General features: G+C 49.7%; 1 protein-coding gene across 2 annotated transcripts in view; it reads left to right on the top strand.

Annotated features, from left to right (window-relative positions):
• The window catches only part of Bcl2l11 (BCL2 like 11), a 35,015-nt gene extending 20,033 nt beyond the window's left edge, over positions 1 to 14,982 (top strand). For both annotated transcript variants that reach the window (XM_013352625.2, XM_026787767.1), the window contains 2 exons: positions 2,792 to 2,901; positions 14,523 to 14,982. In XM_013352625.2, coding sequence (XP_013208079.1) covers positions 2,792 to 2,901; positions 14,523 to 14,624 — 212 coding nt within the window. In that variant the 3' untranslated portion in view covers positions 14,625 to 14,982. The remainder of the gene's footprint in view (positions 1 to 2,791; positions 2,902 to 14,522) is intronic.
• The last annotated feature ends 469 nt before the right edge of the window (positions 14,983 to 15,451 follow it).

Here is a 15,451-nt window from a genome sequence, read left to right on the forward strand (position 1 = left end):
CACACACACACACACACACACACACACACAAAGGCTGGGTGGTATGTTAGAGAGTCCGAGCTACACCAGCCTCCTCTGTGAGTGGTATTTATGCTGTCCATTGCTGTTTTGTAACAGCGTTTGAAAATTACACCTAAGTACAGCTGGTAGCCTGCCTACTAACCCAGAACTATTGCCTGCCGATTACAGTGTAGACTAAGCTTAGTCTAACCATTATCTTGGGTTAATACACCCTCTTGACTCTTAAGTGCTCTTAGAAATCACAGATCAGGGCCCCAGGCTTGCCACTGTTTTTGGTCCTTTGTTCAGTGTTTTGTTTTTTCTTTTTTCTTTTTTTTTTTCTCTTCAGAATCTGGTCTGTGGACCTTAGGGCTTCCATTCTCTCCCACCCTGAGCCTCCCTGATGGGCTGTAGGAATCTATTTATATCTATGTACCTACTTGTACTAACAGCCATTGAACTGTTCTTTATGGGAGAAACAGGCTGGCTGCTTATCTCCTCAAACAACAAGGCATTTATCTCTAAACAAGTTGAGTTTGGCCACCAGAGAGCCATAGCTGCTAGCAGGGTTGGTGTGCTTGCTAAGTGCGAATTTTGATAAGTCAGCTTGTGACCCAGGCTAGCTCCTTCAGTGGCTTTTTAAGTTCCCAGCCAAGTGTGAAACCGAGCACCTTCTGAAGCATACATGTGAGAGAAGAATTAGCTAGAATGCCAGGAGGCTTCTTTTACAGTGTGGAGGCATTCATCTGAGTTAGTCACTGTTTCGTGTTACAGTGGGAGAAGCCGGCAATGCTTATTAAAGCATAATTCTCTCCGCAGACATGAGATGCATGGGGAAGGTCATGCTGCTTCATAAGAAGGTCCAGTCAAGAGAGAGGAAGTCGAACCATCCCCAAATGTCCCTTGCCAGCAGGAAAGATCGGGTGGCTCAAAGCAGGCCAGCTTCCTTGAGTTCGGAAGGCGTTGCTGAGAACTCAAGCAATTTTCTGAAGGTTTTAAACAGACCAAGACCAAAGTGTGAACTGTGTTGCATCTTGAGTCCAGGCAATTGGTGACACACACCTGTAACCCCAGCTCTTGGGAAGTGGAGGCAAGAGATCAGGAATCCAGGGTCAGCCTGGGTGCATAAGACCTTGTCTAGGGAGGGAGAGAGAGGAAGGGTGGGAGGGGAGGAGGGAGGGAGGGAGGGGAGAAGAAATTCGTCCACAAGAGCTTCAGGTCCATGAGACCTCAGCTTGGCCTCCTAGAACCACATGGCTCACAGTCATTTCCTTGAGTAAATCAGTGAATCTTGCCCCATAACGAACATTAGGTAAGTTGACCAGCAAGTTCGATCATCCCACCAGCCTCGTAAATAAAGCATATATCTATCCCCGCACCTACACACCCGCCCAACCCCAGAGTTGAAGCTAGATATCTCTCTTTGGTGTCTATGGGGGAAACAGTGGAACTACGACACCCAGAGACGGGCTGATGCCGCTCCCGTCTGGATGAGCTCTTGGTGTCACTGGCCCTGCTTCTGTAGAAAGCCATCTTCTGGACAGCTCAGGTTTCCACGTTTCATCGGGTTTGAGTTGTTCCTAGGAATTTGTGCCTTGTTCTAAGACCAAAGTGGGTATTGTGGGTATTTTATTGAGGAACTAAAATTTTATGTTCTCTGATGTTTTATCTTTTTTTTTTCTAGTGTAGTTCTAGGGATGGCCTTTGGGACCCCATGAATGCTAGGCAAATTCTTTATCACTGGTGTCCGTCCTTCCTCCCTTCCTCCCTCCCTACCTACCTTCCTTCCTTCCTTCCTTCCTTCCTTCCTTATTCCTTTCTCTTCTTCTTTTTATAGCCCTGGCTGTCCTGGAACTTCCTCTGTAGACCAGGCTGGCTTCGCGCTCACAGAGATCCACCTGCCTCTGCCTCTCAGGTGCTGGGATTAAAGTCATGCGACGTTACCGCCTGGCTACTTATTTCTTTTTCATCATTGTTACATTTACTTTGTGTTCATGGGTAAAGCAGAAGTCAGCTGTGGAGTCAGTGCTCTGCCTTCACCTTGTAGATTCTGGGGAAGGAAATCAAGCTTGTCAGGTTTGGCGCCAGGTGCTTTCACGACTAACCCACATCACCGATTGCTGTCGTGTTTCTTTGGTGATCTCCACCATGCTGCTGAGGACTCTTTTGGGAGTAGGAGTATGTGTGGCTGGGCCAGGATGATTTAGTTCTTGTAAGTCTAAGTCTCCAATTCTGTGAAGTTAATTCTTTGTCACTTACACATTGACTGCTGGTTCTGCTTTGTTGTGTTGGTCAACTCGACACAAGCTAGAGTCTCCTGGGAAGAGGGAATCCTAATTGAGGAGTTCCCTTCCTCGGGTTGCATGCAGGGAAATCTCTGGGGTAGTTTCTTGATAAATGATTGATGAGGGGGCCCAGCCCGCTGCAGGCAGGGCCAGCCTGGGCAGGTGGCCCTGGGTTGTAAAAGAAGGCAGGCTTAGCAGGCCATGGGAAGCTAGCCAGTAAGCAACGTTGTTGCTTCTTTTGCCTCTGCTCCTTGACGTCTTGATGGACTGTGATCAACTGTGAGAGCCAAATAAACCGGTTCCTCAGCAGCAGAAAGCCGCCTAGGCCATCACTAAGATGATGCGTCCTTCATGGTTCTCAGCACCGGAGTGAGAGTCCCTGAAAGCCAGGGGGGTGTCCCGAAGGATGGGAGTGTGTAAGATGGGTTTGTTCCTAGAAACTCGTGTGTGATGTTCTCAGTGCTGTGGACCCTGGCATGATTTCTGGTCTCTTTGTGCCCTCACAGCTTCCATAAGGCAGTCTCAGGAGGAACCTGCAGATATTCGCCCGGAGATCTGGATTGCACAGGAGCTCCGGCGGATTGGAGACGAGTTCAATGAATCTTACGCAAGGAGGGTAAGGACCCCACCCCCGCCCCCATGAGAAAGGAGACTGACAAGCTGGGGGCTACATCACTTCTCTCCTTACGTCTGCTCCTGCTGCATCTGGGTGCTTGCCTTTAGCTAAGGCACAGTGTGAAGCTGCAAGAGGTGTTTTATGTGCAAGAGACCTCAGCATATTTAAAGGGCTTAAAACTCCTTTAAAAGGTTATTTATGTACATCTTGAAATAGTTCCATGTAAATATAGAGCACTTAGTTTTCAGTTCGTGTAAGGTGCTTCTCCATGTGTAGAGCTATTAAAGTCTAGACTGTCATTCAGCCAGGACTACCAGCAAGGGGTGCCAGGGATGTTGCACATTGGGTTATTGAAATGTTAGAAGAGCAGTAATCAATAGCTTACGATGTGAACCTCGCGGAGGTTAAATAAGGTTGGCTGGCTGCTCCCTAGACTTCTCAGGTATGTTCCTGACTTTAGTTATAATAATAGTTAACTTAGTTCATCATTTGCTTTACCAGCAGTACCTTTAAAAACAGTTTTGGTGCTCACCTGATAAAATGAAGACGTTTGTCTGTTTGGCACCCCCTTTCCCAGGGAATCCTCTTTTGAGGGTGTAGGCTTTGATTCTAAGGTTCAGGATGGCTGTGGGTGGGATGACCAGTTTCTTAACAACGTGCCCTAAAGTAACTTCGGCTCCTTCTCCTTCATTCAAATGAAACCTCTCCTCTCTGGAGAGATGTCAGGCATAGGACCTTGAGGTGTTTCTGTCTTTATATAGACATTTTCTAATTAGCCAGCGGGTCCAAAGTAAGTGAGTGCTCCCCATGAGTTGTTTGGGGTCTTCTTTTCTGCCTGCAGGGCTACTCAGACCTCCCTCAGACACACAGGGACACCACCATTGCCACCACCCTGCTCCTTTCCACCCCCACTGAGGAGAAGCAGATCTGTCAGGGAGTCCCGAACCTTGAGAATAATTTAAGTTCCCCTTCCTGCTTTTCCATGGGGTGTGTTGGGGGATGTGTGTGTGCGCGCACACACTATAGTTATGCTTCTGTCATTAAATGGGAACTGTCACGTTGATGAATGGGCTGAGGAATTTTTCACAATATTGTGTTTAGTTGACATAAGCCTGGCATCTGCCCCCTGACACGGATCCCTTCACAGAATATAAATTCCTTCTAAGCCTAGATCCAAAATGACAATCTTTGGGGAAGATTGGTTGATTTCATAATTCACCACTAAAGTTACATCCACTAATGCCTCGGCCTTGGATTCTTTAGCGATTTCAGTGTTTCTGTGAGGGCTGGACTTAGAGAATGTATGAGGCCATGGAACGCTCAGGAGCCTGGTCCTTCTGCTGAGGACAGAGGTAAAGGGCAGGAGGCTCCTCAGGAATGTGAGGGACTGCATTTTCGTCTTGGGCTGGAGTTGGGTTCAGAGTCCAGGAGGACAGGCTGTCTTAGGCTTTTATTGCTGCGAAGAGACACCATGAGCGTGGCAATTGTTATAAATGAAAACGTTTAATTCAGGGAGCTGGCTTACAATTTCAGAGGTTCAGTCCATTTTCATCACAGCAGGGAGCATGGCGGCATGCAGACAGATGTGGTATTGGAGCTAGAGTCCTACATCTTGACTCAGGCAACAGGAAGTCAGCTGACTGTCACACTAAGCGAAGCCTGTGGAAAAGAGACCTCAAAGCATGCTCCCACAGTGACACACTTCCTCCTAAAAGTACCATTCCCTTTGAGGGCCATTTTCTTTCAAACCACCACACACGCCATTTCTGCCAGAGACTAAGTCTGGATAGGAACTGGCTATGATGCCCGTGGGTGAGGGTGTTTCAGGAGGGACGTGGCTGTGGGCAGGTCTTTGTACTGCTGGGGTTTGTACACTGAGAGGAGCTCACACAGCACCCTACTCTCCGGTTGTATCGAAGCCTTTGTCTGCAGAACCAGGCGTTTGATGGATATTTTTGTGCAAGTTTCATTTTAAATCATAAGGTATGGGCAGAGGCCGAGGAGGCCCTCCCAGATGGGCATGCTTGAAGCAGCTCCCTGGAGACTGTGAATGGCTGAGGATGGTCCAAGTCGGGGGTAGCGAGTGAGAGCTATCACATCCTCTGGCTGGCCCCTCAGGGAGGGCATCCAAGTGATGGTTCAGGTTCTGTACTGATGCACTATGTACTGCCTCAGATTCTTCCATGGCTGTGTGCTCGGCCTCCTGCTTTCCTGATAACATTATTTCATGGTTGCATGTTTAAGGATGCGTCTTGTGATGGTTGCATCTGATGTGACTTTGTTATTTCCCATCCTTTTAACACAGTAAATGTAAATAAACATCACTGTACTGTTTTGCAAGACTTTAGATTTTATTTTGTATATCTTTTTTCACTTGTGTGTGTGTGATCGTATACACTTTTGAGGCCGCTGTGCATGTGTAGAGGTCACAGAACAACTTTTGACAGTTCTCTGCTTTGAACTAGCAGGCCTACAAGCTTCCAGGCGATTCTCATTCCTTTGCCTCCCATCTCACCGGTGCTGGGATGACAGATGCACACTCCATCACATCCAGCGTTTTTATGTGGGTCGCAGGGTCTAACTTAGACAAGGGAACTTCTGTGACTAGGGCTCCTACTAGCTGAGTTGTCTCGCCAACCCTTAGCATGTCTTAACCCAATGCTGAAGTGCAGTCACTAATAAAGCTTTAAAGCTTCCTTAGTTGGCTTGGGGATGGGGGGGGGAGGAATAGATGCTAATTAGACCCTAATTCCTCTAAAATGAGGCAGATACACTCCAAATGGTAGGTGTCGGCCGCCAGTTCAAAGTGTCACCCTCAAACTCAGACAGTGACACAGTGACCTCAAAAGCTGCAGCCACCAGTCTTGCTGGTTGGAAGAGCAGCCCATTGTCTGTCATCACACGAATGGTCCATTGTTGAACACGGGACAGGAAGCCAGGCAGGAAGTGGGAGAATAATGACTTCAGATGACCTATTGCTGAGCTGGTACCCATCGCTCGCCTTCTTGACAGGATGCACCGAAGCCTCTGAAATTTAGTGTGTGCACCGGGGTGGTTGTCTTCTCAAGTGTTAGCTTTTGTGTGTGCACTGGGGCAGGTATCTTCTTTCTAGTGTTAGTCAGCTTTTGTGTGTGCACTGGGGCAGGTATCTTCTTTCTAGTGTTAGCTTTTATTGCCTTCAACCTTACAAAGCCTGACAGGATGTCTTGCCAAGTCACCCACTTAGGGGAATGGAGGTGCCTTTTTGTGGTTGCTGTGCATTGGGTACATTTGAGAAGAGTGGGGCAGTGTGAGGCAGAGCTGTGGTCACTGAGGCCACATAAGGAGAGGAGGTCACAAGTGAATGCCCAGTCCTGTACACCTCTGACTGCTGGACTCCCAGGGCAGCTCTGCAGGCAGCTGTCACTCGATCATGCATGCTCTATATCGTGGGAATTAGTGGCAGCTTTCCATTTTGAATAATTTCTAGAACCATACAGAGAACTTTGTTAATATGCCAGCTTGACACCCTAGTGTGTCTTCTCATGTGTGTGTGTGTTGTTTTTGCCATGATTCCCTTAGCTTATTCTTTTAAAAAGTTTATTCTTTGAAACGTTCACACAATGTTTTGATCCTATTCTTCCCTTCCCCCACATCCTCCCCATCTCCCTACTCACCCAATTTCATGTTCTCTTTTGCTTTAATTAGTATTGTTACAACTATTCATCCATAAGATGGTCAGGGAACATCACGGTGGGGGGGGGGTGGCAGGGTACAAACCAGAGGAACAGGACATTTGCTGTGAGATTGTGTCATCTATACAGGACAGGAAAGCTGCCCTGTGGAATCTCAATATGGTCACCTAAACAAGACCTGAGCAAGGACAACCCTGCTTGGCATGCCAGTGTGGATGGGGAACTCCCACAAGACTCCACCCCTTATTAATACTCCAGCGTATGCTTCCCAAGAGCAATTATGACATCTTCTCGGCCACGTGCAACAGTTATGATCCTCAAATGGATAGTGACCCCATGCTGTCATGGGACTATAGACTTAAACTTCTCATCTGTCCCAGAATGACAGATGGGGGCAGCGGGGGGCAGACACTGAGCCAAGCCCCAGGATAGACTCATGCATTGAATTAGGATGTTAAGGTGCACTTTGGCTCCGCTAATTCCTCTGTCCTTGGGAAGGTGACACTTGTGGAGGGCCCAGACAGTTTGAGTTTATAGACTCCCTGCATTTCTTTGAGAGTAGGAAGTATATGGTGTATGGTGGACCGTGTATGGTGGGCCTCTGCTGCTGACAATGCAGAGCCAAGGTGCTGTGTGGCGTTAGTACTTTTCCAAGAGCTTAGGCGGGAGGAGACAAAGCTGCACTGGGGAGGAGTTAGGCCTTCTGAAAGATGCTCCCTGACAAAGTTATACCCAGGTGGTGTACCACCCCTTCTCACTCTCGGTGTCCACTCTGCAGTGTGGTACTGTTTGAAAGACTCAGGGGTGGGGGGGCGGGGTGGCAGAGGCTTTTGTGAGTAGCAGGACAGCCCAGGGAGGCCAGCAGGTCCAGAGAGAAGCTCAGAGAACCTGATTGTCTGGAGGTCACTGGGAAAGCAAGCAGTTTACATTTAACTTGAGTGGTGGAAGGTCATTGGGTCTTTACAGCCTTGTGTTTGAAGCCTCTCCTTCCTCATGAGGGGCTGTGAGACCACCCACTTCTCACTCATCTCCAGTGGCCATGGTCAGTGCTGTCTGCCTGTCTTAGCTGCTGCTCCTATACCCATACCTGGGCCAGCTCATCTTTTGAAAGTGACATCAAGTGCAAGTCTTATGGGCCTGAGCGCCTGTGGGCACTAATTCTGGAAATAAGATGTCCACTTGTGGGTATCTTGGCTGTGGACTGAAGTTTCTCTGAAAGATGTCAGCCCTTCAGATAGTTGTTCTAGGAGAAACTGAACTCATTCTGCAGCCCAGCCCTGCCCAGCCCTGAAGCTGGGATCCTTGACCCCCTGTGGGTTCTTAAGGGTTTCAGTCAGATCGTCCTCCCTGAGTCAGTATTCCTAGAGAATGCTCTTGACTGATGGTGACTTGGCGATATCCTGGCTGTGGCCAGCCTAAAGCGGAGAGACCCTGCAGACAGGGCAATGCATGAATGGAAAGAAGCCCTTCCATTGTCTGGTCACAGGCGCAGTGCGTCTTTGCCTTACACTGCCTGCTTCCTCCTCAGTCTGACATGTGCAGGCATGAACTGGCTGAGGTGTAGACACCAGCAGAACCCTGCATCAGTTAACAGTGGAGCCGAAAAGGTGGCCCACAGAAACAAATTTCTCTCAAGTGTTACACACACAAACGTTTGTGTTTTTTAAACTTGAAGCCTGCGTGTGTCTTGTTCCCAAGGAAGGGAACCCACTGTGCTATCTGTATTCGTGCGTGCGTTTAGAAACAAAGGTGGTCCTATAAACCACCAACAAGGGAGAGGCCTAAATTATAGCTTGCTTGCTTGGATGAGACCAACCAGAGATGGATGGCCTCGGGCCATGTTCTCCAGAGGCCTTCATTAATTGAAAACTGAAGTTTAACAAGATAAGCTGCTTTCTTAGTCTGTTGTGAAAAGCGCCATTAAAGACATGAATAGCAAATGTAGAATCCGCACTCAGCCTGACTCACAGAAGCATGGGGATGGGCTGCTTGCCTCATGCGTTAGTCACAGGAATTTACAGATAAGCAGGTCTCTTGTATCAAAAGCAGTCGCTTGGAGGGTGGAGACACAATTGCATACATGTGTTCCCCTTGTAGTTGGAAGAAGCGGTTTGGCATTTTGGTTTTAGGCCGTGTTCACACACATGACCTGGGCCACACCGTTTCTGTTCTATGACTGGAGGAGGTGGGCGCTTCAGTTTCTCTTTTGAGGCAAGTGAAGGAGTTTGGGCTAGATTCACTCCAGAGTGCTGCTTCTCTGAATAAGGAATGCCCCTGAAACTCCTGGGGACAGTTTGCTCTTAAGCAAATGCACCCCGCCAAGGGGCATGGGTCCACTGTGGTGTCAGATGTTGGGTGTTGGGTGCTAGAGAACCTGGGTGCCATTGCCACTCCTTTCTGTGTCACGTTGAGTATTGCCAGGAACTCTGTCCACCCGGCTGCCTTTAGAGGCTTTGGACACGGTTTTGAGGCAGATGCGCTCGACCCTACAGGCGCCGGCAGCATCTGTCTGGGTGTACGCAAATATGAGAAGAGATTGAGGCACTGAGGTGTGTTCAGATGGCTGGCTGGGTGTTGGGCTAGACATCCTTGTGTTGCTCTCCCCCACGTGTGAGGAATCTGTCGGCCTGGCAGGTGCTACACCTGCAGGGCTACCCAGCAGTTGTGGGACGGTGAGCCATGAACGTGTAACTAAGAGGAGATGCAGGTGCCTGGAGGGGAACTTCAGCCAGGTTTGCAGGGTATTTTTTTTTTATCTCTGGAGGAGGAAATGAAGATGCAAAGAAAGGAAGGTTTGGCCCTTCTGCAGACACATAAAAATAATAAGGCTGTTGCATCACCCCTTGCTAGACTTCACCTCGCTGAACCAAAGCAGGAGGTCTGGGTTGTGGTTAAAGTGTGTTTCATCCCACTTAGCATTTCAGAACAGCATGTTCCTGCTCTGAATTGAGTGTTTTGCCCCTGTCTCTCTCCCAGGAGACATAATAGCAATCGTGAACCGTGTTTGACTGGCGATAGAGCAGGATCCCCATCAGGTAGATGTGTGTGTGTGTCATATTGCCAGGATGGCTAGACAGGTAACCCCCACTGCAATTAAGCCTGTGGAATGGTTTCTGTGTCCCCATAAAAGACCTTCACTTTTAACAGTTTCTGTCATATGGTACATAGGAAAAGATAAATAGAATACACGTATGGTTTGTGAGAGCGTTTGCAGCTTGTCTGACTTTCACGCCAGTGTGGTCACCATAGATCGTGAGAGCTCCGCTTGCTTGCAGGGTAGGAGTCTGGGGATGGGGGCACATTTGTTCCTCTAGTGTTCAGAGGTCTCTTCACATTGTCCTAGTCCCTCTCGTGCCTTCTCTCCAGCCATTGCAGTCACTAAGCTATCAGACTCGGGCTGTTTAAACGCACGTGTTCCCTTGGTGACAAAAGGAGAGTGAATGTGGCCTCTCGGCAGCAGTCATCTGGCCTGACTGGGCCGCAGTGGGCATGGATCTCAGCAGAGTCTCTGTCTGAAGTTGGAGAGGGGCGAAGGCCTCCTGGCTGCTTTGGTAAACATTGTTTAGATGGCTGGATTAGGATCCCATAGAAGTGGCACAGCTGTGTTCTGTGTCTCCTCAGCCTCCTGGATGACTCACTCTGAGTGGCGGGGAGGGGGAGCGGGGAGCATTGCACCATCCAGGTGGACATGGCGTCGCATTCTTTGGAGCCAGAACTGCCGGTGGAGACTACCAGAGTCCTTCCCGGTGCAAAATTGGGTTTCCTATGGGTTGCTGCGTACATATAAATAAACCTGTTAGAAGATTAGGATACCTGGAGCCTTCCAGTGTGGGCATTCTGTGTGACACACTCTTCCAACTTGTCAAATTCCTTTGTGTCTCAGAGTTCTGAGGGTGCCTATCTTGGGATGCACTTGGGATAGGGTACTGCCAATTCTTAAGAGGGTTTATTCATTGTTTACTTATGTGTATGTGTGCAAAGTTTATGTGCAGGCACCATCAGTGGACAGAGGGCATTGGAGCCCCTGTGACTGGACTTCAGAGCAATTGTGAGCCATCTGATGAGGGTGCAGAGAACCCAGGTCCACAAGAAGACCACTAAGGGCTCTTAACCACTGAGCCGTCTTTCCAGCCCCAATACCATCGTTTTTTACCCCCGTTACCTTGACTGCCAGGAAACATGACTTTGAAGTGTGGTTATGTTGTCACAGATGTCACCCCTCAGTCTCACAGTGTCTCCTCCTTGCTGTGATTTTACATCTCCATCAACCTTTAATTTTATTGTGATGTGGTTGTCACTCTAAGCCCCCCCCCCCGTCTGCTCTCTGTGTGGTGTTATGCTGAGCGTGGGCTCTAAAGTAGAGATTGGCATTTGAGCCCTATTCCAGCAGAAGTCTGAGCTGAATTGCTGCAGTTACTCGGAGGCTCTCTATTCCCACTGCACAAACCCACTCTGAAGCCTCCTTTGAGCTGAAAGGGAGGTGACCTTGAGCAATGAGAGGTCCCTCTTGGAGGCAATGCTGTGTTGACTCTGGAGTTACCCCTGAACTTCTGTCCTGTCTCTGGCGTGCTAGTAATCATTACTCTCCTTTCTGGGAGCTTGAATATGTGGCCCTCGGTGACATGTGCCTTCTAGGAAGGCATGGGATCCAGGGTATCTGCCCTGGCCCTGCCATCTCTTGTCCTGCCAGTTTTAGCTTGAGGAGAGCCACCCTGGCCCCATGGGGTTGTTTCGAAGGCTTGAAGGCCTGCCATTTCATTTAGCACTGGCAATGGGTGATTCTTCTGTCCCCAAGCCCCTCTTAGCACCTTAGAGCCTGCTTGTCTCTGAAGCCTTTTAAGTAACCCCTTCACCCACCTGCATCCGCGTGACTGATCTCCCAGGCATCTTTGTGACTTAGTCTGAAACAGTTGCTAAGCTTTCATCTTGAGAAGTGTTTCTCTTTAAGTGTTCCACTTTAAGGGCGAAGGGCTGAGAATGATGGTTCAGTAGGCTGAAAGGTTTGCCACAGACAGGGTGCTGTAAAGAACAGGAGTTAATTCCGCCTCAGTTCTGGGGCCACAAGTCCAGCATCAATCAGTCTCAGCAGCCGGTGTCTCCACACGCCTGTCTCTGACCTGTTCACACTCTGTCCTCCATATCGTCGCATACTGTCTATGTCTCGGTCTCTGTAGTCACACCTTGCCCACCCCCCACCAGTGAGCTCGTCTTCATCACCTTGCTGAAGGCTCTGTCTCCACAGGCAGCCACTTTCTGAGGTACTGGGGCCAGGACTGCAGGCTAAGAAGTCGGGGGACACTGTGGCCCATATAGAGGGGTTGCCAGGAGGGAGGCAGGCCTTCCTTCCTTATTGTACTTTGTTTTCTGTTTCAAGTGGTTGTAATCAGGAAAAGCACCCTGTTTTCTACCGAGTAGCACAGGCGTGGTCCTGGACTGTATGCCCTCGGTACACAGATGCCCTTGGGAGTGCCCGAGTGTGAGTCACTGATGCAGACCCGCTGGGCACAGGCCAGAAGGTGGCTCTGCGAAGAGCTGCAGCCGAGGAAGACAGATCTGATGCCCTTAGTCCTTTGTTTGTTCTCTTGTCTTTCTAGTTCTGCAAAAGTTGTGAGGGGCCTTGCAGCATGTGGGTGACTTCTCCCCTGTACACTGACATTTGGCTAAGGACCCCCTCCACCTCCCACCCCCACCACAAATGACGGTCACTTTCAGGCCTGCCCTGAATATGTCCCGGCCAGGCGCCCTCCTGTGGATGTGGGTGGCGGGAAGGAGCGTGGAGACGAGTCAGTTTGCATGATCCTTTCAACTCTCCTGACCCTTAAACCAGATGAAAACTGAAGCACAGGCTCAGCCTTGGGTCCCCATGTGTGTGTCACAAGGAGCTCCTTCTGGGGAGCCCTTTTCCTAAGCATTAAGTCCTGGCTTCTTGTCTTCATTCTGCTTCGGCCCTCAAATCTGCCGTGCGTCAGCTCCACTGGGCTCAGGCGGAGGCACACCTGCTGAAGCTGGTGTCAGTCAGCGCCCCCCATCCGCCAGCTGTTTTCTGTTGTGTGGGCCACATGTGCCGGGCCAGAGGAGCAGCTCCAGCCACCGTGCCAGCTGTCGGGGGATTTCTGGACTGGCATGGTGCTCTGACTCAGTACTAATGGCTTCCTCCGTTGAATGTTGTCCAAAAGCAATTGTTCACTTGCTAAAGGCGCGTGCCGCGCTGTCACACCACGGGCCCGAGAGGGCGGCACACCACCGCCACCCCTGGCGACCGGGTCTTCCTTTGCCAAAATTTCCTGCATTCCCACGTCAGTGCCACCTGTCTTGATTTTCTGTGTCCTTTGTGCATGTCTTCTCGTTAGCCTGGACCAAGCCACCACAGGCCACCTGTCATCCTCACGTGGCGAGCCAGTCGGTGCCTCCCCAGATGCTACCAGGACAAGAATTTGAAGCTTGCCAAGTGTAAGCAGTTGAGGCCCATCCCTTGGGCAAGCCATTCTTGGCGTGTTGACTGTAGATACCCAGTCATCCCGTGTCTGGTTCCGCGGAGGGCCTCAATGACAGCAGGCCCGTTTGAGTCTTCCCACCTTGGACCGATGGCTTAGTCAGCCGGAGAGCCTGCTCTCTCTGTTTTAGTGAGTTGTGGTTCTGTTTTGAATCAGTCTCTTTCAGCCCCGTTACTATCCGTCCTCAGCAGAGTACCTTCCCGAGCTGAGTTATTCTCACACCAAAGGAGCAAAGTCATTTTGAAAGTTAAATCAAAACAAAGCAATCTTGTGTGTAGAGCTGATAAAATCGCAGCCTGTGGTCACGGGAGCTCCTCCACAGGAATCGCTGACATAAAGCCGATTTCCTCCCATCTTGTTATGGAAAGAAAAGGGGAAATGCCCTGGCCCCTTGAGCTTGAGAGCTATGTAAACAGAGGGGAGAGGGGAGCTCCCCTCTGCAGCTGGTGTCTGCTGGGATCTTTGGAGTCCGAGAGGGGACAGACTGGCCCGGTGTGATTCATGGTCATTCCCAGACAGTCTTTAGGAGCACTTCCCACCCTAGTGAAGGGGGGCGGGAGGGGGGTACTGTGGCGGCCACGCAGCCAGGTCCTGTTTGTGGGTTAGCCGTTAAGGAAACCAGTGGGGCCTGCTTCAGACTTGAATTTGAACCAGGTTGTGGCCCATGGCACTGAGGCAAATGTCTTCCCTTGCCTTTTGTTCTCCAATGAGATGAGTTAGATCCCCCTGTGGACACTCTGGAAGGGCGAAAGGGACTCGGAATTCTTCACATCAGTCTCAGGCTTCAGACTGTCAGTCTTCAGAGAGCCACAGACCTACGTCTGTCACAATCGACCAGGCTTTGCTCTTAATTGCCCTTTCCTTCCCAGGCCTGGTGTGGGATGGCGAGGTTGACTCAGCAGCCCCTTGTCTGCGACAGTGGCAGCCCCTCGGGTCACTGTTTATGCTTCAGTGCAGCCAAAGGCCATCACTATTCCACTTTATTTAGCTTCTTAGAGCAAATTACCCCCCAAATCACTGCTTTCTCAAGCCAATTACAGCTACCGGAGTCCGCCTCCGAGGGAGTCTGAGCATGTCTGACTGCCAGTGAATGTGGCTGGTAGTAAGGGACCCACGTTCAGCCTTTGTTTTCCTCTGCCCCTCCCCCGCCCTCGGCCACTTTTCCAGAGACACCAACACCAGAGAGCTGGCGTGGCTCTTGTTCAGCCCCCACGTGAAGGTTTGTAGTTCTGGGATGCCTTTGGAGTAGTTTGATGGTCTTCTATTTGCTGTATTTTCCCAGTGATGGACAACTCATTTGGTATGCTTGTACTCTGTGAGGTCACATCGTCCCCTTGGCGGGACAGATGGAGTGGAGTTCCCCTGCCGCTCAGGTGGGATGTTTGTCTTGCTTTAAATGTGCACTCTCCAGATTGCTAGGGAGTAACCAAGAACTCCGCTTGTGTTTTTGCAGGTAAATAACTACCCAGAGGCCGAAGAGCACCCTCACCACCCTCAAATGGTTATCTTACAACTGTTACGATTCATCCTCCGTCTAGTATGGAGAAGGCATTGACAGGATCTTCCTGCCACCAGGATAAAAACGTGGACATTGCTCTTGTTCAGACCGCCAGAACCCCAGCACTTTGGTGCAGCCGCAGCCGGTGGCTCTATCCCAGAGAGGTGCTGCGGGTAGACGACACACTGCCCTGTGTTGATGTGAACGTCACCCTTCTGTGCGTCACCACATGGCAGGATTTCCAGTAGATGTTTGTGTGAATGTAAACAGGGAGGGTTCTTCTCGTCTAGTGTCCAGAGCCTGGGTCTTTGGAGGAGAGTCACCATGCGGGGAAGGTGTTTACATGCGGTGTGTTCCTTTGTTTTTCCAACCTACTTTCTTTGATAACCATTTGGTTGTTTTTTTGTTCGTTTGTTTTTTGTTTGGGGGTTTTTCTGGTGTTTTTTTTTTTTGTATGTTTGTTTGTTTTTAGGAAAAAACATGAAAACTTTGCCAATGGATGATTTTTATACTGAAATTCTAAGGACCCTGTTGCCTACTCTCAGTGGATTCTGTAAACCTGCAGTGGGAACTGAGCCGGCCAGTTTAGAAGGCTGTCTTAGTTTATTTTTGGAGATTACTGTACAGACTTTTTAAACGGGGAGAGTATGGTGTTTCCCCTCTCCCCTCTGCCATGGCTTCTTTGAGTTTCTTTTTTAATTGTCGCTACCAAAACAGTTCTTACGAAATGGTAAGGATGAGAGTGGCCGAGGGTCAGTTTTGGTGTGCCACCCCCATTTTGTAAATACCTCCTAGCTCAGTTGCTTCTGTGGCAAAATTTCACCCTTTCTGTGTTTTTCCTCATCTCCTTGTCCTCCTCAGTCTGTCTCCACACTGATACACAG

Source organism: Microtus ochrogaster, assembly GCF_000317375.1.
Source record: "Microtus ochrogaster isolate Prairie Vole_2 chromosome 14 unlocalized genomic scaffold, MicOch1.0 chr14_random_1, whole genome shotgun sequence".
In the NCBI taxonomy this organism is placed as follows: Eukaryota; Metazoa; Chordata; class Mammalia; order Rodentia; family Cricetidae; genus Microtus; species Microtus ochrogaster.